General features: G+C 31.0%; 1 protein-coding gene across 14 annotated transcripts in view; it reads right to left on the bottom strand.

Annotated features, from left to right (window-relative positions):
• Positions 1 to 14,206, bottom strand: part of LOC127714225 (glycine receptor subunit alpha-3-like) — a 42,530-nt gene that overhangs the window by 15,625 nt on the left and 12,699 nt on the right. For 3 of the 14 annotated variants that reach the window (XM_052220253.1, XM_052220262.1, XM_052220257.1), the window contains one exon: positions 13,837 to 13,939. The exons of 2 other annotated variants lie outside the window; for them this stretch is intronic. In XM_052220253.1, coding sequence (XP_052076213.1) covers positions 13,837 to 13,898 — 62 coding nt within the window. In that variant the 5' untranslated portion in view covers positions 13,899 to 13,939. Of the gene's footprint in view, positions 1 to 893; positions 1,137 to 1,174; positions 1,224 to 7,826; positions 7,930 to 8,951; positions 9,219 to 9,258; positions 9,308 to 13,836; positions 13,940 to 14,206 lie in introns of those variants that run through there. 9 more of the 14 variants (XM_052220248.1, XM_052220249.1, XM_052220251.1 and 6 more) reach the window with 9 other exon arrangements.

Here is a 14,206-nt window from a genome sequence, read left to right as displayed (position 1 = left end):
AATCTCCTCCAATGAAATGTTCATTGCATTCTTTACAAATCAACATACATGCAACACCAGTAGATTTATATAATATAATCATTTTACATACTGAAAACTTTTGAATTTAACTAGTATTTACTTATGTAGTGTTTATCAATATTTCAATATAATGAGCAATGGGAATACGAGATTCCGAAAAGAAAGTAAATTCAAATGTACACATTATAAAAAGCAGTCAAATATTTAAAGCTATGTATGCATATTGACCTCTCCATAATTATTTTTCTTTCATTTAATTTTTAATTGCAACTAGATTTGACTATCAATATTTCCTACAATGATGTTTTACGTGTTTTTCTACTTTTATTCATAATGATAAAAAATCAACTACCAAAGCGTGAACATGATTTACTTACAAATCAAATGCAAAAACATGAATAAGAACTTATTAGACTTGTAATTATAGATGATAATGGATGGCTGGTTAACGTCCGTTGGCAAATTAAAGGAATATTCTGAACGACAATATGTCAATGTGATATGAGCAGACTATGAACCTGCTTTCTACTAGACCGACTCGCTGAGTTGGATTTTAAACGTGCCCGTTCAAAATCAAAAGTCCACAGGAAGATATGTTACCGAATCCTGTCACATTATTATGACTCCGACCCAACCAGTCTTTGTTTTTACCCATAAATACCACGTGCTTAGAGTAGAAACAGCAAATGTTAGTAAATTATGAAACAATGTCATAAATTTTGAGAAGATTAGATATGATGAAATGAGCAAAGATATAAGTGAAAATATATTAAGAAAATCAAGATTCATCATCAGTGTCAAGGTACTTTCATTATCGACAGTTTCTTTGAGAAATTATTACTGAGGAACTTAAATACAGTAAAATGTCTTACCCTTTAGGTATCTGTTTTACAAATTTGATCCAAATGGTTTAGAAACAACCAAATACTACTTTCAATTAAGTTTCCAATTAGAAATATAATTTCAACGTAAGACGTATACATATATGCCTTTACTAGACACTTATATTTCAATCATTAATTACAACAAACCAAGTCGCCCGGGAGTATGATATAACGATATATAGTTTAGCTTATTGATTATGAAAAGCAAGTCCACTTATCACATGTATTTTATGGTACAGTGCATAGCACTGGCATATATCATAACGTACCTTTAAATGTATTCATTAACATGGAAACTTTGACAGCTACACATGAAACCTGTAGACAAACAAAAAATAAACAAGGCATCTGAAAGTAACTTTCATAGTAACTAATAAAAGTTTTGTATAAAATCCATTTAAATTTGTACAAAAGAAAATATCAAAACGAATACGCTGTTTTCTGTCCCAGTTTTTCTAACCATTATGTCATCATGACAAAATTAAATACTGAACTAATTAAATGCCGTTTAAACGAAAGGTCAAACAATAAGATTAGAGACTTAGAAAAAAGTAAGCCGTCTATGTGCTCAGGTCCGTACATTTGAATAATTAGGTTGGACACAACTGTCTTATATGCCATCAAAACTATACAAAATTATATTTGAGTAGACGCAACCACGTGAGATCATCACGCTGCTAATGTTTTTTTTATGGATTTCAAAATGTTACATGTTACATGTCACATGAGAGACACTTGACTCATGAAGACTTACTTTTATTAGGGTTAACACGTGATAATTCCGTTGATATTCTAGTCTCATGAATTAGAGCCAGCTGTTAAAATCTAATTCTAACACTATTTATTTAATTAAAAAAAAACGTTGTCACATATTTAGATGTTATATATATACTGTTATTATAGTAACCGTACTCCAAGTTGAGATGTTCACGCTTCAGTGCCATCGGTTGTAAATAAGGGGTTGAAGATTCCGAGGGGCAATCAAATAACATAAGTCGAAGATTCAGATCACGATAGAAAAAAATACAACAAAAAAGACGAACAATGCACTATAAGTTAAGCCAAGAACCACAATACAGCGAGTGAACGAATTTAACACCGAACTAAACGAATACGCGTTTTTGTGAGGACACCAAATTGAACTGTTTCTAAAACGAAAACATTACCGTTTGATCTAGATGACCTATTTGAACAAGTACAAATTGTACAAATATGAATAAAGCACACAACTATCTGTATACATTTTTTGTTTACCTGTTATTTATAGAATAGTTGGCTGATTGTAGGACAAACTTATTCATGATAGATAAATAACCAGTCTCAATTTTCTTTTTCCACAGTACATCACATTCTTTGATAAACAACATGTCAGTTTATATTTTCAACTGCTTTCAAAATCACGCAACCTATTTGATGACGTCAGTTTTTTCTCATCGAAATTTGGATACCAAGTACTAATATCTTTGGGATTACAACGCGTTAATTTGAGATACGCTGTTATTTGTCCCTGCTACTGTAACTCGCGGGTTAACTCAACAGTTTCCAGAAGAAAAATAATGGAGATTAAGTAAGAAAAAACCTTCCTAAAACCGCAATTTCACTCTGGAACTACACCTTAGAAAACCATGCACAAATATTGCTGTTTTGTTTTAGGTTATCGAAATCAGAATATGGACTTTGTTTTATGAAATGCCATAAAGACTGCTTAAACTTTCACATTGAAATTTTACCGGATTATATTATCAGGCGTAAGATAGAAAATGACATAAAAGTTATATAACTGCAATATAGTTATTTAATGATGCAATGAAAAGAGCATATAATCTCGTTTCTATATGGTATGTTTTCACACATGAAAACATAATGTTGATAAGGATGTTCATTCTTGGTTACCGAAGCGTGAGAATATATCTAAACGACTCCCCTATATTAATTAATTGTTAAAATTGAGATTATCAATCATTCAGTCTCAATGATTAAGGACATTTTTTGACAATGATACTTAGATTTTTATACAATTATATACAAAACTTAAAATTAATAAATACATTTGATGTAGTTGACATTTCAAAAAGAAAATCTATAGACATTAAGTATGATAAAACTGTTATAAATACGAATTCATCTTTGAGTATTTAGTACAGCATAAATACAAAATATAAGTAACATTAAACAAACTTAAAAAAGGATGTTAATTTGTTTTAATTTTTCATATATTATTTACGGAATTAGAATTAAAAACTTTGAAGAAATAAACGACTCTATACTTTAAACATGTCATACATTACGTGATGGATTTTTATAATAATAAAATAAATATATGTAAAAGGCGATTTAAAGTACAAGTCAATAAGAAAGAGCACAAAGACTACATAAACCAAAAGACATCTCAGTGTCGTAAAATTAGTTTTCAACAACAAACAGGTGAACTAATAAACAGCTTTCAACAATACAGTTGGACTAATACACAGCATTCAACAATAGCATAGGAGGCTAATTATCAGCCTTCAAGAATAGTTATGATACACAGCTTTCAACAATAGACAGATCTACTTATACACATCTTTTAACATTAGTCTGTTAGACTGGTGAACAAATACACAGCTTTCAACAATAGACAGATCTACTTATACACATCTTTTAACATTAGTCTGTTAAACTGGTGAACAAACACACAGCTTTCAACAATAGAAAGGTGACAATAGAAAGGTGAACTCAAACACAGTCTTCAACAATAGCAAAGGTGACTTAAATACATAGATTTCAACAATAGACAGGTGGACTTATAAACAGCTTTCAACAATACAGTTGGACTAATACACAGCCTTCACGAAAAGCATTGGAGGCTAATTATCAGCCTTCAACAATAGTTATGATACACAGCTTTCAGCAATAGACAGATCTACTTATACACATCTTTTAACATTAGTCTGTTAGACTGGTGAACAAATACACAGCTTTCAACAACAGAAAGGTGACAATAGAAAGGTGACATAAATACATAGATTCCAACAATAGACAGGTGGTTGACTAATACACAGTTTACAACAATAGATAGGTGGTTGACTAATACACAGTTTATAACAATAGACATGTGGACTTTTAAACAGCTTTCAACAATGAATATGTGGACATATACACAGCTCCCAACGAAACACAGATTGACTAATACACAGTTTACAACAATAGACTGGTGGACAAATACACAGATTCCAACAAAAAAAAAACAGGTGAACAAATACACAGCTTTCAAAAATAGACAGATGTACTTATACACATCTTTTAATATTAGTCTGTGAGACTGGTGAACAAATAAACCGCTTTCAACAATAGAAAGGTTAACTTAAACATAGCCTTCAACAATAGCAAAGGTGACTTAAATACATAATTTTTTACAATAGACAGGTATACTAATACACAGTTTTCAACAATAAACAGGTTGACATGTACACAGATTCCAACAATAGACAGATCTACTTATACACATCTTTTAACATTAGTCTGTTAGACTGGTGAACAAATACACAGCTTTCAACAATAGACAGGTGGTTGACTAATACACAGTTTATAACAATAGACATGTGGACTTTTAAACAGCTTTCAACAATGAATATGTGGACATATACACAGCTCCCAAGAAAAGACAGATTGACTAATACACAGTTTACAAGAATTGACTGATGGACAAATACACAGATTCGAACAACAAAAAACCAGGTGAACAAATACACAGCTTTCAAAAATAGACAGATGTACTTATACACATCTTTTAACATTAGTCTGTGAGATTGGTGAACAAATAAACCGCTTTCAACAATAGACAGGTTAACTTAAACATAGCCTTCAACAATAGCAAAGGTAACTTAAATAAATAATTTGTTACAATAGACAGGTATACTAATACACAGTTTTCAACAATAAACAGGTTGACATGTACACAGATTCCAACAATAGACAGGTGGACTTATAATCAGCTTTCAACAATACTGTTGGACTAATACACAGCCTTCACCAATAGCATAGGAGGCTAATTATCAGCCTTCAACAATAGTTATGATACACAGCTTTCAGCAATAGACAGATCTACTTATACACATCTTTTAACATAAGTCTGTTAGACTGGTGAACAAATACACAGCTTTCAACAATAGAAAGGTGACAATAGAAAGGTGAACTCAAACACAGTCTTCAACAATAGCAAAGGTGACTTAAATACATAGATTTCAACAATAGACAGGTGGTTGACTAATACACAGTTTATAACAATAGACATGTGGACTTTTAAACAGCTTTCAACAATGAATATGTGGACATATACACAGCTCCCAATAAAACACAGATTGACTAATACACAGTTTACAACAATAGACTGGTGGACAAATACACAGATTCGAACAACAAAAAACCAGGTGAACAAATACACAGCTTTCAAAAATAGACAGATGTACTTATACACATCTTTTAACATTAGTCTGTGAGATTGGTGAACAAATAAACCGCTTTCAACAATAGAAAGGTTAACTTAAACATAGCCTTCAACAATAGCAAAGGTGACTTAAATAAATAATTTGTTACAATAGACAGGTATACTAATACATAGTTTTCAACAATAAACAGGTTGACATGTACACAGATTCCAACAATAGACAGGTGGACTTATAAACAGCTTTCAACAATACAGTTGGACTTATTCACAGCCTTCATCAATAGCATAGGAGGCTAATTATCAGCCTTCAACAATATTTATGATACACAGCTTTCAACAATAGAAAGGTGAACTCAAACACATTCTTCAACAATAGCAAAGGTGACTTAAATACATAGATTCCAACAATAGACAGGTGGTTGACTAATACACAGTTTATAACAATAGACATGTGGACTTTTAAACAGCTTTCAACAATGAATATGTGGACATATACACAGCTCCCAACGAAACACAGATTGACTAATACACAGTTTACAACAATAGACTGGTGGACAAATACACAGATTCCAACAACAAAAAACCAGGTGAACAAATACACAGCTTTCAAAAATAGACAGATGTACCAATACACATCTTTTAACATTAGTCTGTGAGACTGGTGAACAAATAAACCGCTTTCAACAATAGAAAGGTGACTTAAATACATAATTTGTTACAATAGACAGGTATACTAATACACAGTTTTCGACAATAAACAGGTTGACATGTACACAGATTCCAACAAAAGACAGGTGGACTTATAAACAGATGTCAACAATAGCAAAGGTGAACTTAAAAACAACCTTCAACAATAAACAGGTAAAATAAATATACAGCTTTCAACAATAGACAGGTTGACTAATAGACATACTTTAAATATAGACATGTGGACTTGTACACATATTTCAACAATAAAAAGGTTGACATGTACACAGTTTTCAACAATAGACACCTGGACTTCTAAACATCTTTTATCAATGAATATGTGGACATATACACAGCTCTCAACAATAGCAAAGGTGAACTTAAAAACAGCCTTCAACAATAAACAGGTGAACAAATATACTGCTTTTAACAATAGACAGATTGACTAATACACAGCCTTCAAATATAGACATGTGAACTTGTTCACATCTTTTAACAATAAACAGGTGGAAAGTACACAGCTTTCAACAATAGACAGGTTGACTAATACTTATACACATCCTTCATATATAGGCAGGGGGACAAATACATGGATTCCAACAGTAGAGAGGGTGGCTAATACAGAGTTTTTAACAATAAACACGTGAACATCTAAACAGCTTTCAACAATGAATTTGTGGACTTATACACAGCTTTCAACAATAGACACATGGACTAATACACAGCTTTAATCAATAAACAGATGGACAAATACACAGCTTTGAACAAGAGACACGTGGATTTCTACACAGCTTTCAACAATGAATATGTGGACATATACACAGCTTTCAACACTAGACAGGTTGACTAATACACAGCTTTCAACAATAAACAGGTTGACTAATACACATCCTTCAAAAAGAGATACGTGGACTAATGCAACGCTTTTAACAATAACACAGGAAGACCTTCAAAAACAGCACTGGTGGATCTTATAAAACAGTTTGCAACAATGAACACGTGGAAGAATACATTGTAGCTTTCAACAATAGCACATGTTGACTAATAAACAGCTTTCAACAATAGAACATGTGAACTTATAAATTAGAGGTAACTAATAAATATAAATAAGAAGTGGTATAATTGTATAGCAACATAATATTCCCCACAGAATGTAACGAACAGTTAGCGTACACTATTCAACGATATTGTATTAATGCAATTATTGACGTTATAAGTGACAAAATTAGGTTTAAGTAATTTAAATTTGCTATTATGTCATAAAACGGTTATTGTTTATCCTTCTGGGGCACATGAAATTATCTCTGGTTGTTGGGAATCTTTTGCTGTCTACGGTTTTCTGTTAGTCTTTTTTGTCTTTTTGCCATTGTGTATTTAAGGGTTTGAACTGCTCCTTGTCATAATATTACCTTTTTGTTAAGTCGGACGTTTACTTCTACGATACGAAATATTATATTTAGTTCTAAAAAGCACTGCTTTTTCTTGATAATATTTTGATTTTTGAAACAAAAGTATGTAAACTTTTGTCTTAAGAGGAGGCAATCGAACACCAGTAGTTGGAGACAAACTGACAACATCAATACCAACCAAAAAACTGAACAAACATTGTCAAAACAATTATGGTTGTTACATGTATTATCAAACTTCTGGCAAACATAGTAGCAGCCAATATCAACAGGACCAATTAGATACTCTTTGGGTTTATCATAGTACATTTCCTGTCCATTTTCATTTTTCTTGTTGTAACAATAAGTATATTCAAAGTAAGATAGATACATGGACTTTCCGATAAACGGGGAAAATCTTACCTTGTATTATTGTCAGATGCTTTAACACTGATGGTAGATATGATCAATGCAATCACAAACATGATTAAATCTCAAATACTTTGTCGTTGATCAATTACCAGTACTGAATATAAAAATATAATTTAAAATATAAATATATTCCTATGAAATGTTCATTGCATTCCTTACAAATCAACATAAACGCAACACGAGTAGATGTATATAATCATTTTAAAATTTACACACTGAAAATAATTTAAGATATAAACCTCCTCCTATAAAACGTTCATTGCATTCTTTACAAATCAACATACATGCATCATCAGTAGATTTATGTATGAAAACTTTTGAATTTAACTAGTATTTACTTATATAGTGTTTATCAATATTCCAATATAATGAGCAATGGGAATACGAGATTCCGAAAAGAAAGTAAATTCACATGTACACATTATAAAAAGCAGTCAAATATTTAAAGCTACGTATGCCTATTGATATTTCTATAATTATTTTTCTTTCATATAATTATTAATTGCAACTAGATTTGACTATCAATATTTCCTAAAATGACGTTTTATGTGTTTTTCTTCTTTTTATTCTTACGGATAAAAAATCAACTACCAAAGCGTGAAAAAGATTTACTTACAAATCAAATGCAAAAGTATGAATAAGAACGTATTAGACTTGTAATTATAGATGATAATCGATGGCTTGTTAATGTCCGTTGGCAAATTAAAGGAATATTCTGAACGACAATATGTCAATGTTATATGAGCAGACTATAAACCCTGCTTTGTACTAAACCGACTCGCTGAGTTTGATTTTCAACGTGTCCGTTCAAAATTAAAAGTCCACCGGAAAATATGTTACTGTATCCAGACACATTATTATGACTCCGTGCCCACCAATCTTTGTTTTTACCCATAAATACCACGTGCTTAAATCGAGTAGACACAGCAAATATTAGTAAATTATGAAACAATGTTATAAATTTTGAGAAGATTAGATATGATGAAATGATCAAAGATATAAGTGAAAATATATTAAGAAAATCAAGATTCTTCACCAGTGGCAAGGTACTTTCATTATCAACAGTTTTTTTGAGAAATTGTAACTGAGAAACATAAATACAGCAAAATGTCTTACCCTTTAGGTAGCCGTTGTACACATTTGATCCAAATAGTTTAGAAACAACCAAATTCTACTTTCAATAAGTTTCCAATTAGAAATATAATTTCAACGTAAGACGTTTACATATATGCCTTTACTATACACTTATAATTCAATCATTAATTACAACAAACTAAGTCGCCCGGGAGTATGATATAACGAAAATGAAGTTCCTAATGCTTTTATAAACCAGTAGTTTAGCTTATTAATTATGAAACGAAAGTCCACTTATCACATATATTTTATGGTACAATGCATAGCACTGGCATATATCATAAAGTACCTTTAAATGTATTCATTAACATGGAAACTTTGACAGCTACACACGAAGCCTGTAGACATACAAAAAATATACAAGGCAACTGAAAGTAACTTTCATACTAATTAATAAAATTTTGTATAAAATCCATTTAAATTTGTACAAAAGAAAATATCAAAACTAATACGCTGTTTTCTGTCCTATTTCTGTAACCATTATGTCATCATGACAAAATCAAATACTGAACTATTTAAATGCCGTTTAAGTGAAAGGTCAAACAATAAGATTAGAGGCTTAGAAGAAAGCAAGCCAGCAATGTGCCCAGGTCCCTACATTAGAATAATTAGGTTGGTCACAACTGGCTTATATGCTATCAAAACTATATAAAATTATATTTTAATAGACGCAACCACCTGATATCATCATGCTGCTAATGTTTTTTTTGTGGATTTCAAAATGTTACATGTTACATGTCACATGAGAGACATTTGACTATTGAAGTCTTATTTTTATTTGGGGTTTCATAACACGTGATAATTCCATTGCTGTTCTAGTCTCATAAATGAGAGCCAACTGTTAAAATTTAATTCTAACACTATTTATTTAATTAGAAAGACCCCGTTGTTCAGAGTAACGATCAAAGTATATCCAGAAGATGAGGTGTACTACAAGCTTTGTCACATATTTAGACGTTAAAAAAATACAACAAAAAAGACAAACAATACACTATAAATTAAGCCAAGAACCACAATACAGCGAGTGAACAAATTTAACACCGAACTAAATGAATACGTGTTAGTTGTGAGGACACCAAATTGAACTGTTTCGAAAACGAAAACATTACCATTTGATCTAGATGGCCTATTTTAACAAGTACAAGTTGTACAAATATGAATAAAGCACACAATTATATGTATACATTATTTTTTACCTTTTTACATGTTATTTATAGAATGCTGATTGCAGGATAAACGTATTCATGATAGAAAAGTAACCAGTCTCAATGTTCCTTTTCCTCTATGCTCCACAGTACCTCAATTCTTTGATAAACAACATGTCAGTTTATATTTTCAACTGCTTTCAAAATCACGCAACCTATTTGATGACGTCAGTTTATTACTTCGAAATTTGGATACCAAGTACTAATATCTTTGGGATTACAACGCGTTAATTTGAGATGCGTTGTTATTTGTCCCTGCTACTGTAACTCGCGGGTTAACTCAACATTTTTCAGAAGAAAAATAATGGAGATTAAGTAAGAAAAAACTAAGGAAACCGCAATTTCACTCTTGAACAATACAAAACACGTATTGCTGTTTCGTTTTAGGTTATCGAAATCAGGATATCTACTCTGTTTTAGACAACTTAAACTTTCACATTAAAATTTAACCCGATTATATCATCAGGTGTAGGCTAAAAAAGGACATAAAAGTTATACAACTTCAATATAGTTATTTAAATGATGCAATGAAAAGAGCATATAATCTCGTTTCTATATGGTATGTTTTCATACATGTAGACATACTGTTGATAAGGATGTTTATTCTTGGTTATTGAAGCGTGGGAATATATCTAAACGACTCCCCTATATTAATTAATTGTTAAAATTGAGATTATCAATCATTCAGTCTCAATGATTAAGGACATTTTTTGACAATGATACTTAAATTTTTATACAATTATATACAAAACTTAAAATTAATAAACACATATGATGTATTGACATTTCAAAAAGAAAATCTATAGACATTAAGTATGATAATACTGTTATAAATACGAATTCATCTTAAAGTATTTAGTACAGCATAAATACAAAATATAAGTAACATTTAACAAACTTAAAAAAGGATGTTTATTTGTTTTAATTTTTCATATATTATTTACGGAATTAGAATTAAAAACTTTGAAGAAATAAACGACTCTATACTTTAAACATGTCATAAATTACGTGATGGATATCTATAATAATAAAATAAATATATGTTAAAGTCGATTTAAAGTACAAGTAAATGAGAAAGAACACAAAGACTACATAAACCAAAAGACATCTCAGTGTCGTAAAATTAGTTTTCAACAACAAACAGGTGAACTAATAAACAGCTTTCAACAATACAGTTGGACTAATACACAGCTTTCAACAATAGCATAGGAGGCTAATTATCAGCCTTCAACAATAGTTATGATACACAGCTTTCAACAATAGACAGATCTACTTATACACATCTTTTAACATTAGTCTGTTAGACTGGTGAACAAATACACAGCTTTCAACAATAGAAAGGTGACAATAGAAAGGTGAACTCAAACACAGTCTTCAACAATAGCAAAGGTGACTTAATTACATAGATTTCAACAATAGACAGGTGGTTGACTAATACACAGTTTATAACAATAGACATGTGGACTTTTAAACAGCTTTCAACAATGAATATGTGGACATATACACAGCTTCTAACAAAATACAGATTGACTAATACACAGTTTTCAACAATAGACTGGTGGACAAATACACAGATTCCAACAAAAAAAAAACCAGGTGAACAAATACACAGCTTTCAAAAAAAGACAGATGTACTTATACACATCTTTTAACATAAGTCTGTGAGACTGGTGAACAAATATACCGCTTTCAACAATAGAAAGGTTAACTTAAACATAGCCTTCAACAATAGCAAAGGTGACTTAAATACATAATTTTTTACAATAGACAGGTATACTAATACACAGTTTTCAACAATAAACAGGTTGACATGTACACAGATTCCAACAATAGACAGGTGGACTTATAAACAGATGTCAACAATAGCAAAGGTGAACTTAAAAAAAGCCTTCAACAATAAACAGGTAAAATAAATATACAGCTTTCAACAATAGACAGGTTGACTAATAGACAGACTTTAAATATAGACATGTGGACTTGTACACATCTTTCAACAATAAAAAGGTGGAAAGTACACAGCTTTTAACAATACAGGTTGACTAATACACAGCCTTTAAATATAGACAGGGAACAAATACATAGATTCCAACAATAGAGAGGTTGACAAATACACAGTTTTCAACAATAGACACCTGGACTTCTCAACATCTTTTAACAATGAATATGTGGACATAAACACAGCTCTCAACAATAGCAAATGTGAACTTAAAAACAGCCTTCAGCAATAAACAGGTGAACAAACATACTGCTTTTAACAATAGACAGATTGACTAATACACAGCCTTCAAATATAGACATGTGAACTTGTACACATCTTTCAACAATAAACAGGTGGAAAGTACACAGCTTTCAACAATAGACAGGTTGACTAATACACAGCCTTCATATATAGGCAGGGGGACAAATACATAGATTCCAACAATAGAGAGGTTGACTAATACAGAGTTTTTAACAATAAACACGTGAACATCTAAACAGCTTTCAACAATGAATTTGTGGACTTATACACAGCTTTCAACAATAGACACATGTACTAATACACAGCTTTAATCAATGTTTAAAAGTCCAGGTGTCAGATGGACAAATTAACAGCTTTGAACAATAGACACGTGGATTTCTTCACAGCTTTCAACAATGAATATGTGGACATATACACAGCTTTCAACAATAGACAGGTGGACTAATACACAGCTTTCAACAATAAACAGGTTGACTAATACACATCCTTCAAAAAGAGATACGTGGACTAATGCAACGCTTTTAACAATAACACAGGAAGACCTTCAAAAACAGCACTGGTGGATCTTACAAAACAGTTTGCAACAATGAACACGTGGAAGAATACATTGTAGCTTTCAACAATAGCACATGTTGACTAATAAACAGCTTTCAACAATAGAACATATGAACTTATAAATTAGAGGTAACTAATAAATATAAATAAGAAGTGGTATAATTGTATAGCAACATAATATTCCCAACAGAATGTAACGAACAGTTAGCGTACACTATTCAACGATATTGTATTAATGCAATTATTGACGCTATTAGTGACAAAATTAGGTTTAAGTAATTTAAATTTGCTATTATACCATAAAACGCTTATTGCTTATCCTTCTGGGGCACATGAGATTATCTCTGGTTGTTGGGAATCTTTAGCTGTCTATGTAGTGTTTTGTGGAATGCTGTTTTTCTGTTAGTCTTTTTTGTCCTTCTGCCATTGTGTATTTAAGGGTCTGAATTGCTCTTTGTCATAATATTACCTTTTTGTTAAGTCGGACGTTTACTTCTACGATACGAAATATTATATTTAGTTCTAAAAAGCACTACTTTTTCTTGATAATATTTTGATTTTTGAAACCAAAGTATGTAAACTTTTGTCTTAAGAGGAGGCAATCGAACACCAGTAGTTGGAGACAAACTGACAACATCAATACCAACCAAAAAACTGAACAAATATTGTCAAAACAATTATGGTTGTTACATGTATTAACAAACTTCTGGCAAACATAGTAGCAGCCAATATCAACAGGACCAATTAGATACTCTTTGGGTTTAGCATAGTACATTTCCTGTCCGTTTTCATTTTTCTTGATGTAACAATAAGTATATTCAAAGTAAGATAGATACATGGACTTTCCGATCAACGGGGAAAATCTTACCTTGTATTATTGTCAGATGCTATAACACTGATGGTAGATATGATCAATGCAATCACAAACATGATAAAATCTCAAATACGTTGTTGTTTATCAATTACCAGTACTGAATATAAAAATATAATTTAAAAAATAAATATATTCCTATGAAAATTCATTGCATTCTTTACAAATCAACATAAATGCAACACGAGTAGATTTATATAATCATTTTTAAATTTACACACTTAAATAATTTGAAAAATCATTCTCCTCCTATGAAACGTTCATTGCATTCTTTACAAATCAACATACATGCATCATCAGTAGATGTGTGTATGAAAACTTTTGAATTTAACTAGTATTTACTTATATAGTGTTTATCAATATTCCA

Source organism: Mytilus californianus, unplaced genomic scaffold (genome assembly GCF_021869535.1).
Source record: "Mytilus californianus isolate M0D057914Y unplaced genomic scaffold, xbMytCali1.0.p SCAF_9, whole genome shotgun sequence".
In the NCBI taxonomy this organism is placed as follows: Eukaryota; Metazoa; Mollusca; class Bivalvia; order Mytilida; family Mytilidae; genus Mytilus; species Mytilus californianus.
The sequence above is the reverse complement of the archived record's forward strand: the minus strand, read 5'-3'. Positions and strand labels throughout refer to the sequence as shown.